This window comes from Vombatus ursinus, unplaced genomic scaffold, assembly GCF_900497805.2.
Source record: "Vombatus ursinus unplaced genomic scaffold, bare-nosed wombat genome assembly UNPS02014772.1, whole genome shotgun sequence".
NCBI classification, from domain to species: Eukaryota; Metazoa; Chordata; class Mammalia; order Diprotodontia; family Vombatidae; genus Vombatus; species Vombatus ursinus.
In genome coordinates, this window is record NW_020954550.1 from 6,894,223 (window position 1) to 6,912,489 (window position 18,267).

General features: G+C 37.6%; 1 protein-coding gene across 1 annotated transcript in view; it reads right to left on the reverse strand.

Annotated features, from left to right (window-relative positions):
- Positions 1–18,267, reverse strand: part of PIK3R1 (phosphoinositide-3-kinase regulatory subunit 1) — a 100,453-nt gene that overhangs the window by 24,073 nt on the left and 58,113 nt on the right. The window contains exons 3-6 of the mRNA XM_027863385.1: positions 11,179–11,271; positions 9,929–10,003; positions 1,599–1,730; positions 52–253 (exon numbers count right to left, since the gene is read on the reverse strand). Of these exons, the coding sequence (XP_027719186.1) occupies positions 52–253; positions 1,599–1,730; positions 9,929–10,003; positions 11,179–11,271 (502 nt within the window). The remainder of the gene's footprint in view (positions 1–51; positions 254–1,598; positions 1,731–9,928; positions 10,004–11,178; positions 11,272–18,267) is intronic.

The following is an 18,267-nucleotide window of genomic DNA, read 5'->3' on the forward strand; positions in this document are numbered from 1 at the left end:
CACACACACACACACACACACACACACACACACACACACACACACACTTACCCTGTGATGGGAAATCTGAAAAGCATAGGGCTGAAAATTTCAGAGAGAGATCTTGCGTTCAAAAGATTTTTGCTCGAGGCTTGGCAGAGTTTGAAGAAATGTTTTAGCAAATACTGAAGCGTGAGCCCATGCTGATGAGGTATGTGAGGAGTCCTCATAAGCTTCTTTAGCATCTGGACATAATCTTCTGTGCTCTGTAGTTCTACAAGGAGAAACAGAAACTGCTTCAGAGATCAGCAAACAAGCAGCCAGGAATTGTTCCCACTCTCTGCCAGGTACGAACAAGAGCAAAGTTAACGCCAGTTTTCATGAGGAGCGGGGTATTTGTTCTTCTCATTAGAAAAACTGTCTCTGTGACAAAGTAAGATCTTCTTAAGCCAAATGGAAATCTAAGAGACACTTGGCACAAGCCACAACCGAGTGTTCACCGGTGGGTGATTGGCTAATTTGGAGATGTACCCGATAAGTAACAGGTTCTAACTTTTAAGGTTACTAACCACGATATCCTGTCCCAAAGAGCACGTGATGAGAGCATTAGCTCCTCGCTGATTTCCATCTTTTGTGAACATACACCATAATGATCATAAAAAAAAAATCTGAAATGGGCATACTCATTCACCAGTCTCCTGTCCCAATTCCTTGAAACTACCACTGAACCTCTGAACACCGTGTCCTCTGCTGATAGTGAACTTTGCCAATATTGATAAAAGGTTAACAATTAGCCATTTCGACATGTGGACACATCCTTCTGGGTAAACTTCTATTTGATGCCTTTGTGACCAGGGTACAATAGACAATATAGTTTCATGGGGAAGAAATGAGCCACTTAATATTAATCTTTTCTTATTCAGAAAGGAGAGCTTACTAAGCATCTACTGTGTGCAAAGCACCTTTAGAACTTACATTCTACTAGGGGGATACAGGAGTAAGCTAGATGGCTGAGTGGATAGAGCACTCTGCCTGGAGTCAGGAAGACTTTGAGTTCAAATCTGACCTCAGACATTTACGACTTGTGTGTCCCTCGGCAAGTCACTTAATCTCTATTTGCATTAACCCACTGGAGAAGGAAATGGCAAACCACTCCAGTATCTTTGCCAAGAAATCTCCACGGACAGCATCAGTGTGCTAAGGTTCATGGGGTCATGAAGAATTGGACATGATTGAACGAGGGGGATATGACAGAATCACAGATAATACAGGGTATATACACAACATAAACGCAGTACATCAGGGGGGACTGGTGGAAAGAGAACACCCGGGGAATAAGGAACAGCTTCCTGAAAGAGGGAGACAGAGCACTTGAGCTTTGAAGGGAACTAGAGGGTCCAACAGTCAGAGGTAACTAGGGAGAGTATTCCAGGTAAAGGAGACAACTTATGCAAAGATGGAGGTAGGAGAGGTGGCTTCACTGGGCTGCAGCACAGTATGGAGGTGCAAAGAAAGTGCAATCAGCCTGGAAAGTTAAGCTGGCTCTACACACAACATTTAATTAAGTTGAGATCTCTAAATGCATGTTTAATTGAGTTGTCTAAAAGGGGAAAACCAACCTTGTGCTACAGAAATCATTTCACTGTAAATTGTCCCTGGAATGACAGGGCTTGGCAGATCCAGGAGATATCTCTTGAAAGCGTCTGACAGGACCTGCACATCAATGACATCAAAGTCCACTGAAGAGGCATCTGTAAAACAAGAAGAAATACATTTTTTTAGATGCCAAGAATTCTAACATATCTGCAGTCTTTTAAAATATCTGCCTCCAAAGCTGCAAACCAAAATGTAGTGATAATAAGAGCAGTAAAATGAAGGAAGGTGGTAAGAGGCTTGGTATCTCAAAATGTTACTCCAGAGTCTCAAATTGCTGTGATGGTCACAAATACACTGCTTGAACCCTACAAATCAACACAAATTTATCTTAAATTTTTTGGAAAAATTTACTATTAATACGTTATAGAATTTCAGTAACTGTCAACCATCAGGCTATCCATGCATTAGTTCATAAAAAGATTAAAGCTGTTTTTCCTGACATTCAACAAAGATTTATGAAACATCTACCATATGCAAAGTAATAACAATATGGCTATTTGGATAGCCACCCAAAGGAACTTCTAGAACTACTGTTCCAGAGACTTGAGAAAAAGGCTAAGCAACACTATGGCAAATTATTCCCAATAGGTACTTAATAAGTACCAGAATCAAATCCATGCAAGACACCAGAGGTAAGTAAGACCTCACCTTCACAAAGTTTACATCCAGTTATAGAAACCCAACACATACATAAAATGATAAATACAATAATAATCAACAGTAAGTATTTATTAAGCATCTACTATGTGTCAGAGATTGGGAATCAAAAGAAAAAAATTTTACAATCCTTGATCTTTTGGGAGGAGACTTCCATGTACATATTTAATAAATACATGCAAAGTAAATATAAGTTAATTTTGGGGGAGAGGGGTAGGAACTAAGTTGGGGGGGGAGCAGAATCAGAAAAGTAGGATATGGCATCTGAGTTGAACCTTGAAGGAAATGGAAAGGAAGCAATGCATAAGAAAGTTGGGGAGTTAAGTTGTAGCCCTTTAGTGAAAGGTTTTAAATGTCAAATAGAGTTTTTATTTGACCCTAGAAATAAAAGGGAATGACTAGAATGTATTGAATGGGGGAGTGACATAGTCAGACCTGTTCTTTAAGAAGACAACTTTGGCATCAGAAAGGAGAATTGGAGAAAGGAGACACTTGAAGCAGGTAGACCAATTAGAAAGCTATGGCAATAATTCAACTGCAAATTCCTCATAAATAGCAAAGACAAGGAATTCAGGGAAAAGCCACTAAGGCCTGACTCAGCTGAGAAAAGTTTCTTAGAGGAAGGGTAGCTTGAGCTGGGCCTTGAAGGACTTACGCAAGAGGAGGTGGTGAGAGAGGATATTTCAGGCAGGAAGAACAATGTGAGGGAAGTAAGAAGCAGGAATGCACGTGATATTTGAAGAGGGTGTCAGGAAAGAGACATCACAGTGATAATAAATAAATAGTCTTGTTTGGCTGGTGATGAAAGTTTGTCAACAAGGTAATGGGAGATTGAAGAGTGAGGGTAGGTTGAGGCTAGAAATTTTATAGGGGGTTAATAACTATGGACTTCAGACTTTTTTCCTATAGGCAATAAGGAATCTCAGTAGGTTTCTAAGAAACAAAGTAGTCTTTTGGGAAGTTTAATCTGGCACTGGTATGTAGAATCAATGTGTAAGATGGTAGCAACCAAGATGGTGGCCAGATGAAGAGGGTCTAGACTGGGGTGACGGCAGCTGGAAGGGGCAAATGTAAGACATTACAAAGGAACCGGTGACCATGTGGATATGGGAGATGGGATGTCTGAGGCAAAAATCAAAAATGATGCTGGTATTTTGAGCCTCAATGGTTGGGATAATGGGCAATAAATACCTAAGAAAGTTCAGAATCACTCCAAGATTGCACAAAAAATAGAAATGGTACCCTGAAAAATCCCTTACCATACGCCCAGTTCGGCTCCCCAGCAAACCACCTTCTACGAGGTTATGACACGTGTAGTACAAAGTGTAATAAGAAAACAGACACAATAAAGAGCACCAAGACAGATTCAACTGGTATGAAGCAATGGGAAGTAAGAAAAAATATTGCAGTTTGTGAGGTAGTATTTCAAACCACTTCAGACCCTACCAAGAACAACTAACCACAGATTACATTTGTACTTTGTGTGGAAAGGCCTGTGGGTCACACATTTGACTCGGCTGGCCCTAAAGAAACAGAGAGGAACAACAGGAGCGTCTCTTCAAACAGAAAAAAACTGTAGAGGACATGGAGATTAGGGAGATCTTACTGACCGAAAACTGACCCTTCTGAAGCTCACCAGCACAGCCCATCCTCAAGCTGTGGAGAGGAAAGAGGCACCCATCAGGTTTTGTGTGGTTCTCAATCACTTACCTAAGGAAACAGGGATCCTGAGAAAAGCTACTGTCTACCCCATCCCCAGGCAAGCAGGCACAAGGCTCGCTGTAGGCTTTTGACCTTAGGATTTCAAACGTCAAACCTTGGAGACCTGAGACTAAGATGCCAGACAAGCTACTCTTCAGTGACAATCTTCAAACAAGGCATACTTTGACACGCCAAAGATCTCACCAAGATGAGTTACTCTCTCCAACATGGCTGACTACCACCCATCCACACTTTCTGGTCCTTTGCAACTTTTTGGCATCCTCCTATAAATGCTCTACAGGAGAGTCACCCAATGTGCTAAGGGCCTTTCCCTAGATCTTTTCTTGTTAAATTGGTATCAACGGAATGAAGAGAGTTTATCTGTCACCACCTATTAAAGAAGAGAGTATGGCATAATGGATGGACAGCTACACCTGATGGAGTCAAAAAGACTTGAGTTCTAACTCCACCTCTGACATTTACAGCTAGATCCTGATTAGTGCAAAAAAAAAAATGAAATGGACATATGTATTCTAATTTGTGCTATCTGAAGTTAATGATTGTGAAAAATATAGCAAGTGATGGAAATACGCAGCCTAAATTCAAATAACATGACCACTTCATCAAATTCATTATTCACACTAATGGGGACTAGCTAACTGTACTACCTAGAAGATATATGGGCCAGTATGCTAAATATTCAACATATTTGGGAATGGGATGGGAAACTAAGGCTCAGAGATGTTATATGGCTAACATCTATATCTATGTATATGTATATCTGTGTTCGCATGAGATATCTAGAAAGCATTTTGCAAAACTCTAGATCATCATACAAACATAAGGTATTACCCCTGACACCTTCTATATGACTAGCCTACCTCCTCTTTCAGTTATACATCTCTTTGGTGATCTTTTACACTGCTCGTGGTATATGATTCTTAATTGGTGATACACTTAAGCCTATTTATGCTTATCATGTATCTCCCTGTTGTCCTTTGACTGATCCCTAGTTTTAATTCATCACAAACTACAGTATTCCATGATTTACAATTATATAATATAACTGGAAGAATATTAGTGGGAAAAATGGGTATCTGCTTCAGAGAGAAAATTTGAGTCATTAAAAGTACTGCTTATTTTTTTTTTCCAATTTTTGTCTTTTTGAAGCACCTACTGTATTCTGGGAAATACAAAGACAAAAACAAAACTGTGTTCTGTCTTTGAGGAGTTGACATTCAGATAAAATTAAAGTTCAGACTCTCAAATGAGTTAACAAAATTATTTAATGATTCACTATTTCCTGTCTTTTTTATATTGAGAATTTGGTATTTGTAACACTACATATTTTTTAATACTATCAGTCTTAAAAGTAAGTATGTACATGCTTGCCCAATGTCCCTACAGACTGGTACTTGTTAGCATGTTTCTGGTCTCCTGCATACTTAAATAAATCTGTTTATTTGCCTAACAGATTACTACTATTAATTTTACTATTTGCATGATTAGATGCTTCCCTTTGTAGGAAAACCTTACACTTGCCACATAAACTTTCTAGAAGACACTGAATTTAGCACTCCAAATGTACTTCGCATATCTGAGTACAATGTGAATACACAGAAGCTTCTCTGTATATAGAAAGCTAACTCTGGGAATAATGACTGGGGAACCGTGCAGTAAAAGAGTATGCCAATAAGAAATAAGCCAATTTGAACAGCAAGTTTTAAGGCCCAAAGTTCATTCTATAAGACATACTATTTTTAACTATTCTTTAAAAACATTATTATTACTCCTTTAATAAATGTGTGTGCTTTTAAAGTACTTCTTCCCTTGAGACTCATTTGTTCCATTTGTGATACTAGCATTAAGTACTCTGTCCCATAATTACTTCAGACATAAACCCAAAAAAACTTAAATAATTTACAGGCCTGAAAACACTCATTTCCTCTGTTCCCTAAATTCTTCACCAATCTTATTATAGTTCACTAATTATGCCTCTCAACCATTATGCTCCTTGATCTCTAAATTTTTTAAAGATGCAAATTATCTTCAATTAAATACACACACACACACACACACACACACACACACACACACACACACACAGAGACCCCAGAGCATAAAACCTCAGATGAGCATTTGGCAATTCACACAGCTAGACGCAAAGCCATGCTCTTCCAAATTTTGATTAAATAGCTCTTCCCCAAATCTCCCTCTGGATCATACAACTTCATGAAAGAGAAAATGTGCTGGAAACTTGGCTCAGGTGGTGTGATCCCAAGTTTGGACTGAGGCAGCCTTCTCTTCTCTCTGGCAACAATGAATGTACTACTGTGGTTCAGCATCCCAACAAAGAATCCCCAGAATATCAGCAACAGAAAGAATCTTGGTGATTGCTGCATCATTCCCCTCATTTCATTGGAGGAGGAAAGCAGAGACTCAAATTGGTTTCCTTCCACCGGTGCTTCTCAAGGACCTCAAAGAGGTCACCAACTTAATCTCACAATATTTTGGTTACACAAACTCTGGTTCTTGTGCCAATAACATGGCATGAAGATATTTATTGCTAACCTGGTTCACTTCCATACATGGTTTACCTTAAGATCTAATCACCAATTTCAGTGTATCATAGACTTATCATGAATCTCTGATGTCTGTATTTCCTCTGACCTTTATACTATTTAACAAATTTTCCTATCTAAAACACGAAACTCTACATTAATTGCCTAGCCTAAGAAACAAATGTTTCTCTGATCCTTTCCTAAGTTTCTCTGGTGAAGAAGGAACAAGACTGGCAGTGTTTTAGCCACATTCTTTCTAACTTCCAATTACCTACATAAACCTAACAGAACAATTTCCCCCTGCCTGTTCAAGAGGGTTCTTCACTGGGTCATGGCATCACAAAACATTCATAGGACAGAGGTGAAAATGACCTTTAAAAGTTACTCACTTTACACATGAGGAAACTAAGGTGGAGAAGTGACTTAATTGAAACCAAAAATGAGCTAATTTGTCCAAGGCCACTGTTGAACTAAGAGGTATAATCAGGCTTTGACTTCAGTTTCTCTGATTCTACACTTGGTACCAGGCATTTTTCTCTGTGGCGTGGGATACTTTCTAATTCCAGGGCCTTTCCTTTCCTCTGCTATTCCCCGGGAGTTTGGGGAAGAACCAGTGGGCTTGAAAAGGACCCCTCAAAAGTTACTATCCATGTGACCTGAGGTAAGTCCTTCTACCTCAGTTTCCTCATCTGCAAAACGCGGGAAGAGAGGGACAGGGCCCTGGTGTGGACTAGAGAGCCTCTGCTATCCCTTTCAGTCATAAATCTACAACTTGACAATTCTATTATCCTTGATGACAGCTATTTTGTTGGATGATCAGCATGACCAGTACGGACAAGTAAAAAAGATGAAATTAAATTTGATAAATAACATAAGATGCTGTCTTGGGAAAAACTAGATTTCTGTAAAGGCATTTTAAAAAGAAAAGCCTGCGTTAAAATTTCACATTCTATCTTAGACCATTTGAGCAAAAGAAGGGGAAAAAAAATATAGACCAATAGTCATACAATCCACCTTTTTTCCACGTTTTTTTTTAAACAGGAAAATAAAAAACAAAGCATCTTTGTGCTTTATACAGGGCAGCTTCCTGATAAAAAGCTGCTGAGTGAAGAGTGCCTTCGCTACTAATCATATGAATACAGTTAAGATAAACATAAGTGATACTTTAAATCCATCAGAAAAGTTCTTTAATATTCCAGACATTTCAAATTAATCAATATCACAAAGTTCTGATATTAGGCATTTTCATTCAAAATACTGAATTTTAGCCTGAAAATGTATTTTTTCAAATAGAAATTTTTTTTAAAAAAATCAGAAAATATTTCTATCCTTCATATGTATTGTAACAACTGCTTGGCACATAAGTAGGTTTGTTGAATAAAGTAAAAAAAAACAAAACAAAAAAAAACACAGAGGAGCATAATTCACAGAGAGAAAGAGAGAGACAGACAGACAGATGGACAGACATATGTGTGCACATACGCACACCTGGACAACATTTACGATTAAATCTTAAAGGAAAAATATACTACTACTTACTGTGATAGTGATTATGTTGCTTATAATGTTATATTTACCTTGGTGATTCCGAAATGCACAGTTGGCAAGTTTGGAAGATAGATGACAGGAGAAAGGCATAATAAAAACTGTAACTTACTCAAGCTATCTTTATGGCATTATGAGAATTACCTTGACAGCTCTCTCACATCCAATCACTTTCTAAATGATGTTGGTTCCATCTCCTCTATTGTCCCTCCCCTCCTACTTCTTCCCACTGTCACAGGACCACGTTACCCTCAGCCTGTACTACTGCTAACAGTATTTTCTGTGGCTTTATTAAGTCCCTCCTTCCAAGTCACTTTTCATACGGCCTCACCACCTTTTTTGTGCACAGATCTGCTCAAGTCAATCCTCTGCTCAGAAATTGTCCATGATTCCTTCTTGTTACCAAAATAAAGCTCAAACTCCTCGGACTAGCATTCAGGTCCTCCCCTCTGGGATGAGCCTTATCTCACACCATTTACCCTCGATGAACTCTACAATGCAAACCTGACATCACGTTGCACTTTCTACTCCCACTCATGCCCTGTGCTTTGCTCATGCTGCTTGCTTATGCTCAGGATGTCCTCCTTCCTGCTCGGTGCTTACTCATCTCTCAAAATTCAATTCAAACCCCATCTCCTCCATGAAGACTTATACCAAGAGAGCAATACACTTCTACCAAGGCAGACCACACAGAGTACTTTGTTTTACCACTCTCCATGTCATAATATGTATTAGTTTTCTGAGTTTTCATCTTATCTCCACATCAGCCTCTCCCCAAGGTTAAGCTTTGTGAGGGCAGCCATCACGGCTTAACTAAATTGCATATTTTCCCCCAAGGCCTAGGTAAATGTCTGATGAACGAATGAATGAATGAATGAGGGGTGTTTTATGTTGATATGGAGAAGATTACAGAGTTGTTGTTATTATAACAGCTACTAATACTTCTAACTGAGGAAAAAGTGAAAACCTAAAATTCAATAAACTCCAAACTGATCAGTAAAGATAAATATTACTGTGTAGATTAATGTTAGAATAGAATACAGCATAGGACAGATGGCCCACAAGTAAAGTAGAGCACATACAAGGTAACTGTTCTGTAATAGCATGCATTAGCATGTTGAAGACCCGTGATTTCCTACAAAGAGCCAATATGGTCCACTCAAGCATAAGAAGTGTCTGAAAATCACAGAAGTCAGTAACTCAACCTATGGTTACACAGAGTCAGAGTTTGGATTTGAACACAGGTCCTCCTGACTCTAAGTTCAGTCCCCTCTACCCACTATGCCAAACCTACCTATCTGATTTAGAGGTAGGTGACTAATTTGTAGGGTGAAAGGAGGGAAGACACAGAGTTCTTCAGTACCAATTCCCTTTCTTGGCTAGTTATCACTAGTAACCATGAGTTTAGTTACTGACTTTATGTCTAAATTATGTACCCATCTTGACCTTATTTTGGTATACAGTATGAGATGTTGGTCTGTACCTAGTTTCTGCCATACTGTTACAAAAGACATTTCTTACTTAATCTATTTCAGGTGATGCATAACACAAAATGGAAACTGAACTTGGTGTAAATCTTACTGTTGGGGTATCCTTACTCATACAAAAAGAGAGCTTAAATGCATCTAGCTTAACTCCTGACAGCACACAGGGAAAAGAGGGAGGGAGAAAATTTAGAACTCAAAATTTTTTAAAAATTAATGTTAAAAATTATTTTTCATGTAATTTGGGGGGGAATTATTAAATTTAAATTTAAAAATTACTAAAAAAAAAAAAAAAAAAAGAAATATCCTTTGTGTTATATATGCTCCTAGATCTGAGATACTTACCACAATCAAGAAGCTGCCGGAGTTCAGCTAAGCTGCTTGAGCTCTGGGTTCTGTACAAAGTTGGACATTCCAGGCCTAAAACACAAAAAACAGTTTGTGTTTGTAAAAAAAAAAAAACAAAAAAACAAAAAAAAAACCAATGTTCTTGGAGAACCCATAACCACAAGCTGTCCTTCTATCATGCTCCAGACTCTTCATCATAAAGTCTCACTCCAGCCCTAGAAACCACACATTCAAAGTACCCTCTTCCCCTTGCTTCTGTCTCTGATAGGATAGCTCCTCCCAAAACCCCCATTTAAGGAGGACACCCCCAAGCCATCTATATCTCATTCGTCCCCAGGCTGTATCCTGGACTCCCTCTACCAGGCTCCCACAGCCCAAACCTCACCTTTTAAGCTTCCTTTTATGTGTTGTCTCCCCCATTATACATTTTTCTTTTTATATCTATATTTACAGTGTCTGGCACATAATAAATACTTAATAAATACTTGCTGACCAACTGAGAAAGGCACTCCCATTTCCCATTAATATCTATTTTTAAATTCTAGAAAAGGTATTTTACTCTATATGTCTTAAAATGTTGTAAAGGTCAAATCCTGCAACAAGCCTTTTGAATGGCAGTGATTTGCGAGCAACTGTGTAGGCACAAGTTATTTTACTGCTATATACAGTGTGGGCAGAAATTATTTAGTAATTGTCTCCAATACTTCAAAAGATCTATGACATCCCTGACGTTGGAGCTCCCTCCACTGACTTAGACCTCAATCTATCTATGATGACTTAGAAAGGAGTAACTTACAATTCCACAAATTGTAGTGGCCAAAAAAAAATTGATAACCATGTTAGCCTACCCTCTGCTGATGAGCTTATCCATGCTTAGCTAGGCTGGGCCTCTTAAAAGAGATACCAGAACCCTAATACATGAAATTTTTCTAATTTGTTAGGTCCCACCAGAACTTGAACACCATGGGCAAAGGCTTTGAAAACCCAGGATCACCAGCATATCTGTCTTTAAATCTCCAAGCCTAAAGCTCAGTTGTAGGCACTAGCAGGTACTTAATATGTGCATGTTGATTAACTGATGAGGCACTGGAGGACAAACTTCATTTGATTGCAAAAATCAGATGAAAACTATTTTCTGGTACTTGAAGTTTCTAGTACTTCCTTCAAGACTAAGTAAGAAATGCACAAAGAAGATCAATGACCCAAGGCCCTATCAGGCAGAATTAGCATGCAATCCTAACACATACCTTTCTTTTCTATAGCTTCCACTAACTTAATAAGGATTGGTGGAGCAACTGCAGAAGAGGAAAACTGCTCTGTGAGGTCTAGAAGTGTAAAACCTAGAAGAAAAAAAAATTGGGGACAGGAGTTAAAAATGTTGAGTTTATAAGTCACAAGACAAAAAGTTAATTTTTAAAACAAGAACTCAATTAATTTTATCTACTCTCAACCTTAACAAATGTATACTGTCAGTTCTATATTCAAATGAAGGCTTCATGCCATCACTGTTGAATACTCGAGTCTGCACGTATTCATTTTAGTCAGAAGAGAAATATTGAATGGTTTCTGAAATGCTAGTGTTTATGCAACAATTTTTTTAGGGTTCACTTACATGTGAAAAAAACCCTACAATACTACAAAAACACTTTAGACGATGCTATTCACACAAATATTTCTTTCTTTGACACTGCATATGACATTTGGTATTCTATCACCAAAAAAAAAAAAAGTGAAAATCTTTTGGCAGTGAAAGTAATTTTTCTCACAGTACGCCAGAGGAGGGAGCTAAATACTTTCTCCACAAAGTTGTCAAACCATAGACTGTAGAAGGAACAGACTCAATATGAAAATCTCTACAGGTGTGGTCAATATTTTGCAAAAATTCACCCTATTTCCATTTAGACTTTGGACTTTTTTTTTTTTTGGTGACTCACTATATGCTTTTATTTGGAAATAGATACTTAATATAATCTATTTTTTTTTCCTTTTTGTGTTAAACATTCCCTGGGTCTTAACCAAGTATTCTTTATGAGAAGCAATACATACTAAAATGGCCCACACAAATTTCTTCAATTAAAGCTTGTGCTTCAAATACAAACAGCCTAAGAATTATATATTTCTCAATTACCATGATAGAACACCATGCAAATCTATCTCATTAAATATCAGCTTTTTGGAATTATCTTTAAAATGGCATTAGATCATTTTAATTAAATCTATACAGTCAGAGACTTAAGAAATTTTCAGGCAAGATTATATCACATGTTGGCTGGAGACTCGAGCTATTAGACAAAACAAACAAACAACAACAACAATAACAACAAAAAACTAAACACAAAAAATCATCCAGGAGCTGTGCATACAGAGTCAGAGCCCAGGAAATGTCAAAGAACATTCTCTAGGTAGAGGCATAGCTACATCCACAGGGCCCCTATCCCTTCACCTTCTTTTGTCTCAAAGTTTATAAGCTCATCCTTGTTCCTTCACCCTGATGGGAAATGTCTCTGCTGTAAGGAATAGAGTATTCCTGCTACAGAAATAAACTTCATAGACAATTTTGTTGGGACTCACCTAATCTGTAAGAAAACCGTGTTTCTTTTCCTTCTAAAATCTGTGGGTGGTGGCACAGTGGATTGAGCCTGCAGTCTAGAAGACCTCAATTCAAATCTGACCTCAGACACTTACCAACTTTATGACCCTCGAGAAGTCTCTCTGTCTGCCTTAGTTTCCTCAACTGTTAAATCAGGATAACATCACCTACCTCCCAAGATTGTTGCTAGGATCAAATGAAAATATATTTGTAAAGCACTTAGTACGGCGCCTGCTACATAGTAGGCACTAAATAAATGCTGCTTCTTCTCTTTATATTTAGAAAAGCAGGGACATTTAGAGATAAGGCATCCTTATTAAACAATGGGAAATTTCTGACAATAAAGTATATCTGAGGATAACCATTTGAAATGAAATGCTGAGCAAAGCAAATTCAAGTTAAGACAATAAAAGGATACACTATCTCCCAGCTATCTCCACATAACACACACAAAAAAGGGAATGCATCTGGAAAATAGACTCTATTTAAAAATGCTACAAAGTGAAAGCAAAAAGTCCCACAACGCTTCATTTCTCAAACAACACAACACAATCCACTTCTCTCTACCTCTATATTATGTGATATTACCAGATCACATTGACCCTGCTCACCACAACCAATTCTTATCTTCAACATGGATCATTATAAGTAAAAGCAAAAGAATGTTTATTATATTATATAAAGATTATATGTAAAAATCAATACAGATAATTACATGTAAAAACAATGTTACCAGAGAGTGAATTATGTTTTAAAAATCTCAAAATTTTCTATTTTCAACTAAAAAAAAAAAGACTGAAGAAAAGTACAGATTAAAAAGTGAGGGAAAAAAATCCTGAGGCCAAAGGAAAGCCATCAATTTGGATTCCCTATACCTTCAAGACTCAAGCACAATAATAATATAAAGAGCTGACATTTTATATAAAGTTTTAAAAGTTTACAAACTACATTAATGACTTCATTTGATCCTCAAAGCAAACTTGTGAAATCAGTTGCTATTATCTTCTCTTAAGAGTTGAGGAAAAACTAAGATAGTTGAATGACTTGCCCAAGGTCACAAATTTAATAAATACCTAAAGGGGGATTTGAACCCATGCATCCCCAGCACACTACCCATCACTTCAAGTAAGCATAAATGGGCCTCCTCACACCAAAGGCAGAACTAAGTTGATGTAAAACATTTTAATCACTGGCTAAAAACTCTACTCCCACTCTTCCCTTCCTCTTTACTTCCTTATTTTCTTTTTTGAAATCTGCGAAATGGAGACAATCAAATAAAACTAAGAGACTACAGAAGAAAGGGTTCATAAAGATTCCTTTGGAAATCTTTGCAATTTAATTATTTTGGCATTAAGAAAAGCTGGTGGTAAGAAAAAGCACTGATTTCACCCAACTGTGATTTTAAAATATAAACAGATCCTCTGTGGATAATCACTATAATGATAAGATTGGGAAGGAAAAGAAAAGGGGATGTTTATGTTGCCAAATTTACAGTAAATCTATGCTTACACATTAGCTTTGAAAACTACACAAAAAATAATTGACTTCAAATAGATTTTGGTGTTGTTCCCCTCTGGGTCATTTCAATATTTCTGCAAGCCAAGAGATCAATTTACTTACCTCTACCAAGTTCCTTACTACTTTGGTCTACTCCAAAACAAACAAAAAACCCCCACAATATGGTGATATTAAAAAAAAAAAAAGATACCTGCCACAGTATGAGTAGATAGAGCTGGCTTTGAAGCCAAGAAGACCTGGGTTCAAGTCCTGCCTCTGACACATACTGGCTATAGGTGACTCTGAGCAAATCATGTAATTGCTCAAGGCTCTAGGCAACTCTCCAAGACACTTAAATTGCAAAGAAGGTATCTACCTGCATTAGTAAATGGAGTTCCTCCCCAGGGAGTTCCACATTTCAAAGAAATCACGGTCTAATTCCTATCCCTAGCCTATCTCCCAAGGTACTGCAACATTCCTTAAAATTCACATAGGTTGCCCCTGAAGAAATTTTGGAAGTTTAAAAGAATGCAGCAAATTTTTGTCTATAAATTCACTCTACATACTGTAATTCAACTGTTCAAATGCCTGAATTATCCAGGCTGCCTGCTGAAAATATGCAACGGGAGTTTTAAAAGGTACCATTTAACAGAAGCAAGGTGACACAAGATTTCAAGAACTTCCTATTCACCATTACAGCTTACGTTATTAAATCTATTTTCCTTGAGAAGTCTCATAATTGTATGACAACATCTACCTTAGGCATAGAAGTTCTTCAAGAAACACAATAAAATAAAAACAAGTGTGTCTTTAATCCACCCCCTCCCAAAAAGCCAGTTATTCAGCACCCATCCTTTTAAGAAATGAAGACCAGAAACAATAATCACTAGGAAGATCACCAAATTTGACAAGTGACCTCTTAAACAGTAACTCTCTGATAAAGCACCACAATCATAAAATCTCATGACATTAAATTACTACTAAGACACAAAGCCCATTTTTATTCCGTAAACTCTCTAGGTAAAAGAAGTAGAACAGAGTCCAGTGTTTGCAAAGTTTACAAATGTTGAACTTTTGTAAGCATTTCAAAACATCCTCAACAAACTTTGGGTGAGTACCTGACTGAGGACTATTTTGGAATTCCAAAGCTTAGGCAAGGGACTAAATTGTGGAGAATCAAGCCTGCTTCCTCAAATCTGTGCAAATTTGTGAATTCCTTTAACTACACCTCAGCAACAGATTTCATTTCACTGAATTATTTCATAAGAAAAGCCATCAGCATGCTTGAAGAAAAGGAACAGCAGAAGAACTAAAAGATATGAATCTCATTCTCTCTAAGTATTAAAAGGCAGGGGGTAAAGAGGCTACCATGTTTTCTCTTCATCATTTGCAAGGACAAAGATGACTTCGGTCTCCCAAGATGTTGGAAGATTTTGGAGGACATGTCAAATGGTGCGTTTTCCACGAGTTCTATTTTTTTCCTCCTTTACCCCAATGACAACCAAGCATGTGAAAGAGGCCAGGCTTTCCTGCAATCTTGGGGCTCTTCTCAAGCTGGTAACACTGACAGGCCTGAACAGTACTTGGGCAGCAGCAACAACGTGTGGGAGATGGGAGCATACCTTATACTAAATGTTGCCAACATAGCTACAAAGTGCAAGATGAAACCAGCACACAGCTGTACCTTTTGGAGGAGTTCTCAATAAAAAGAGATGTTTTAGAGTGCCTGGCAGAGGCAAGTGGAAAATTAAAGCTAGAATACTGACTAGCTTCAGAAATGTTTGAGCCAAATCTTTCATTATGGATGGAAGCAGTATAAAAGTGGGCAGAAACTACCATGAGCTTCTTAAACTGTAAAAGGATATAACATGAAAAGAGGTTCACATAGAAAGTGGGAACAAATATCTGTCAGATGTTACTTTACATAATAACTGTAGCTAAGTCCAAATTCCATCACCATTAAAACTGATTGGATACTTTGCTACACCTCCCTTAAAAATGCTTTTGAGGAATACAAGACTCTCAGGATTCAGTGAGCCTAAGAAATCCAAATTAGGGTTAGAATACAAACTGTGATGCAAAAACACATGCTGCAGACTTCTGATGTACCTTTAACAATAACACTTTATAGTATCAAATGTCACCCAACACATCCGGGACCCTCACTGCAATCTTCCTTCCTCATGGGGTGGGAGGAGCTGCTCAAATACCTTGGGTATAGTGAATAAAGTTAACAACAATGCAAGAACTTGATTTTAAAATTTCAGGGGGCAATTTTTTTTTAACTTGATCTGAACACTGGTTTTATACCTAATTATCTGGAAAATTTCAAGGAAAAAGTCATTTCATTCAGGCAGAAACCTGTATTACATTTGAAGACCTTAAAACTGGACCGGCTCAAGTTCAGAGCGCTGGAAACTTTTTGCAAATTCATCCAAAATAAAAAGACATGAGTTCACTGAAGAAGTCATGACTAAAATAAGCATCAGTTTATTTCCACCCTCTCCCTCCACCATATACTGATTTTCATTTTTATTTTAAAATGCTTGTAAACTTTGGGTAGTCTTGAGTTTTGTATTTTAAGAGGGAATAAGACATTACTCTGCAGAGTAAAAAAAATACGTATTTTGAACTGATATGGCGCAAGAAGCATAAAGAACTCCTTTCTCTCCCTCCTCACAGTGAGAAAAAAAAAGAGGTCCAATCAAAATTGTATGTCAGACTTGCAGAGAGAATTTATGCATTTAATTAGCAGCATCGGCATTCTGACCTGAAGAGATTAAACATTTAGAAAACTAGAACCTTTCATATCTTTTTGGATACTCAAATACTCTGACACCTTTAGTTGAACTGTCTGACACCAGCATTTCAGCCACATAGATTTAAAAAAAAAATCTGATATCTGTTCCAAATTTAACATTACACTCAGGAGACAGACTGCTATAGGAAATAAGGACTGAAATAGCAGGTAGGATTCCTTTTATAAAATGAGACATTCCAACTTTGCTTCTGATGTCACTAACCGAGACAGTGAAACAGTTAAAATACAGCTAAAATAATACCACATTAATCTTAGGCAGGCTGGCTAATTATGATCCCATCACCTACTTTAGCATTGCAAAGCACTCTGAATAGCAAAGACCCAGTGATGGATGTTGAATAAGAAAGAAACACACACACACACATACACACACACACACACACACACACACACACACACGTGCGCGCACCCCTTATGTGAATATATGAATTTTTATGGGGAAGAAAATGCATATAATACAACTTCAGAGCCTGGAGTGTTACAAGTAGAACTAAGTTTTTTTTGCTTGCTGAGCTAGAACAACAGTACAACAAAGCTTAAACCTGTGGGTGTCAAAAGGAATGGATTTTCCTTCCAAGTTTTCTTAATTTAAATCTATAAACACAAGGAAACTGGTCTAAACTGACAGAAATTTGGAAGCCCCTTGTACTGAGGAAGCTGAGAGAAAACTGGCCAATTTTCATAGGCTGTAGTAGTATTTCCTGGTTAGAATTCATTGTCACTAAATTTGATGACCAAAAAAATTCTCCCTACTGGTCCGAGAAAAGTTTGGGTATTTCTCATAAAATATTTATTTTCTTATCTTGCCATCCCATTTTACAATACTGGTAAGTAATTTTTTTTTTAATCTAAGAAAACAGTTACATAAATGGTTACATTTATAATTCAGAAATGTAGGTGTATATTTCTTACAATACCTGGAGCTTCTGGGTTTTCTTCAAGGGCAGTCCTGTAAAGAAATACACTCCTCCCCAGTTCTATTGCATTTTAACTGAGAAGAAAGTTACCACATATCATTTCAGAAATGCTAACGGCATAACTGGTTTGAAACACACCCATGAGAATTGCTGCTGACTAGGGGAGGGGTAAAGACAGAGAAAAAAGGAAGCTATTAAGAGAAAGTGGGAATGAGAGAAAAAATTGATTCAGGCTAGAAGACAGTAGACTGAAAGACTGAGTAATAAGTAAAAAGACTCAGCAATAAGGCTGAATAATAATAATAATAGTAATAGTGAGACTCTGCGGAAGAGACAGGAAAATTAGTGTAAAAAAAAAAAAAGGTTTGGAAGGCACAGAGAAGAATTCATTCAGAGAGGCAGTAAGGGCCCAGGGATAGGGACTACAGGTTAAGAGAGCCCTCCTGGAATCCAGAGGATAAAACTGCCAACCTCAAGTGTTATACCTCTTGCCTGGCAAGGAAAGACAATG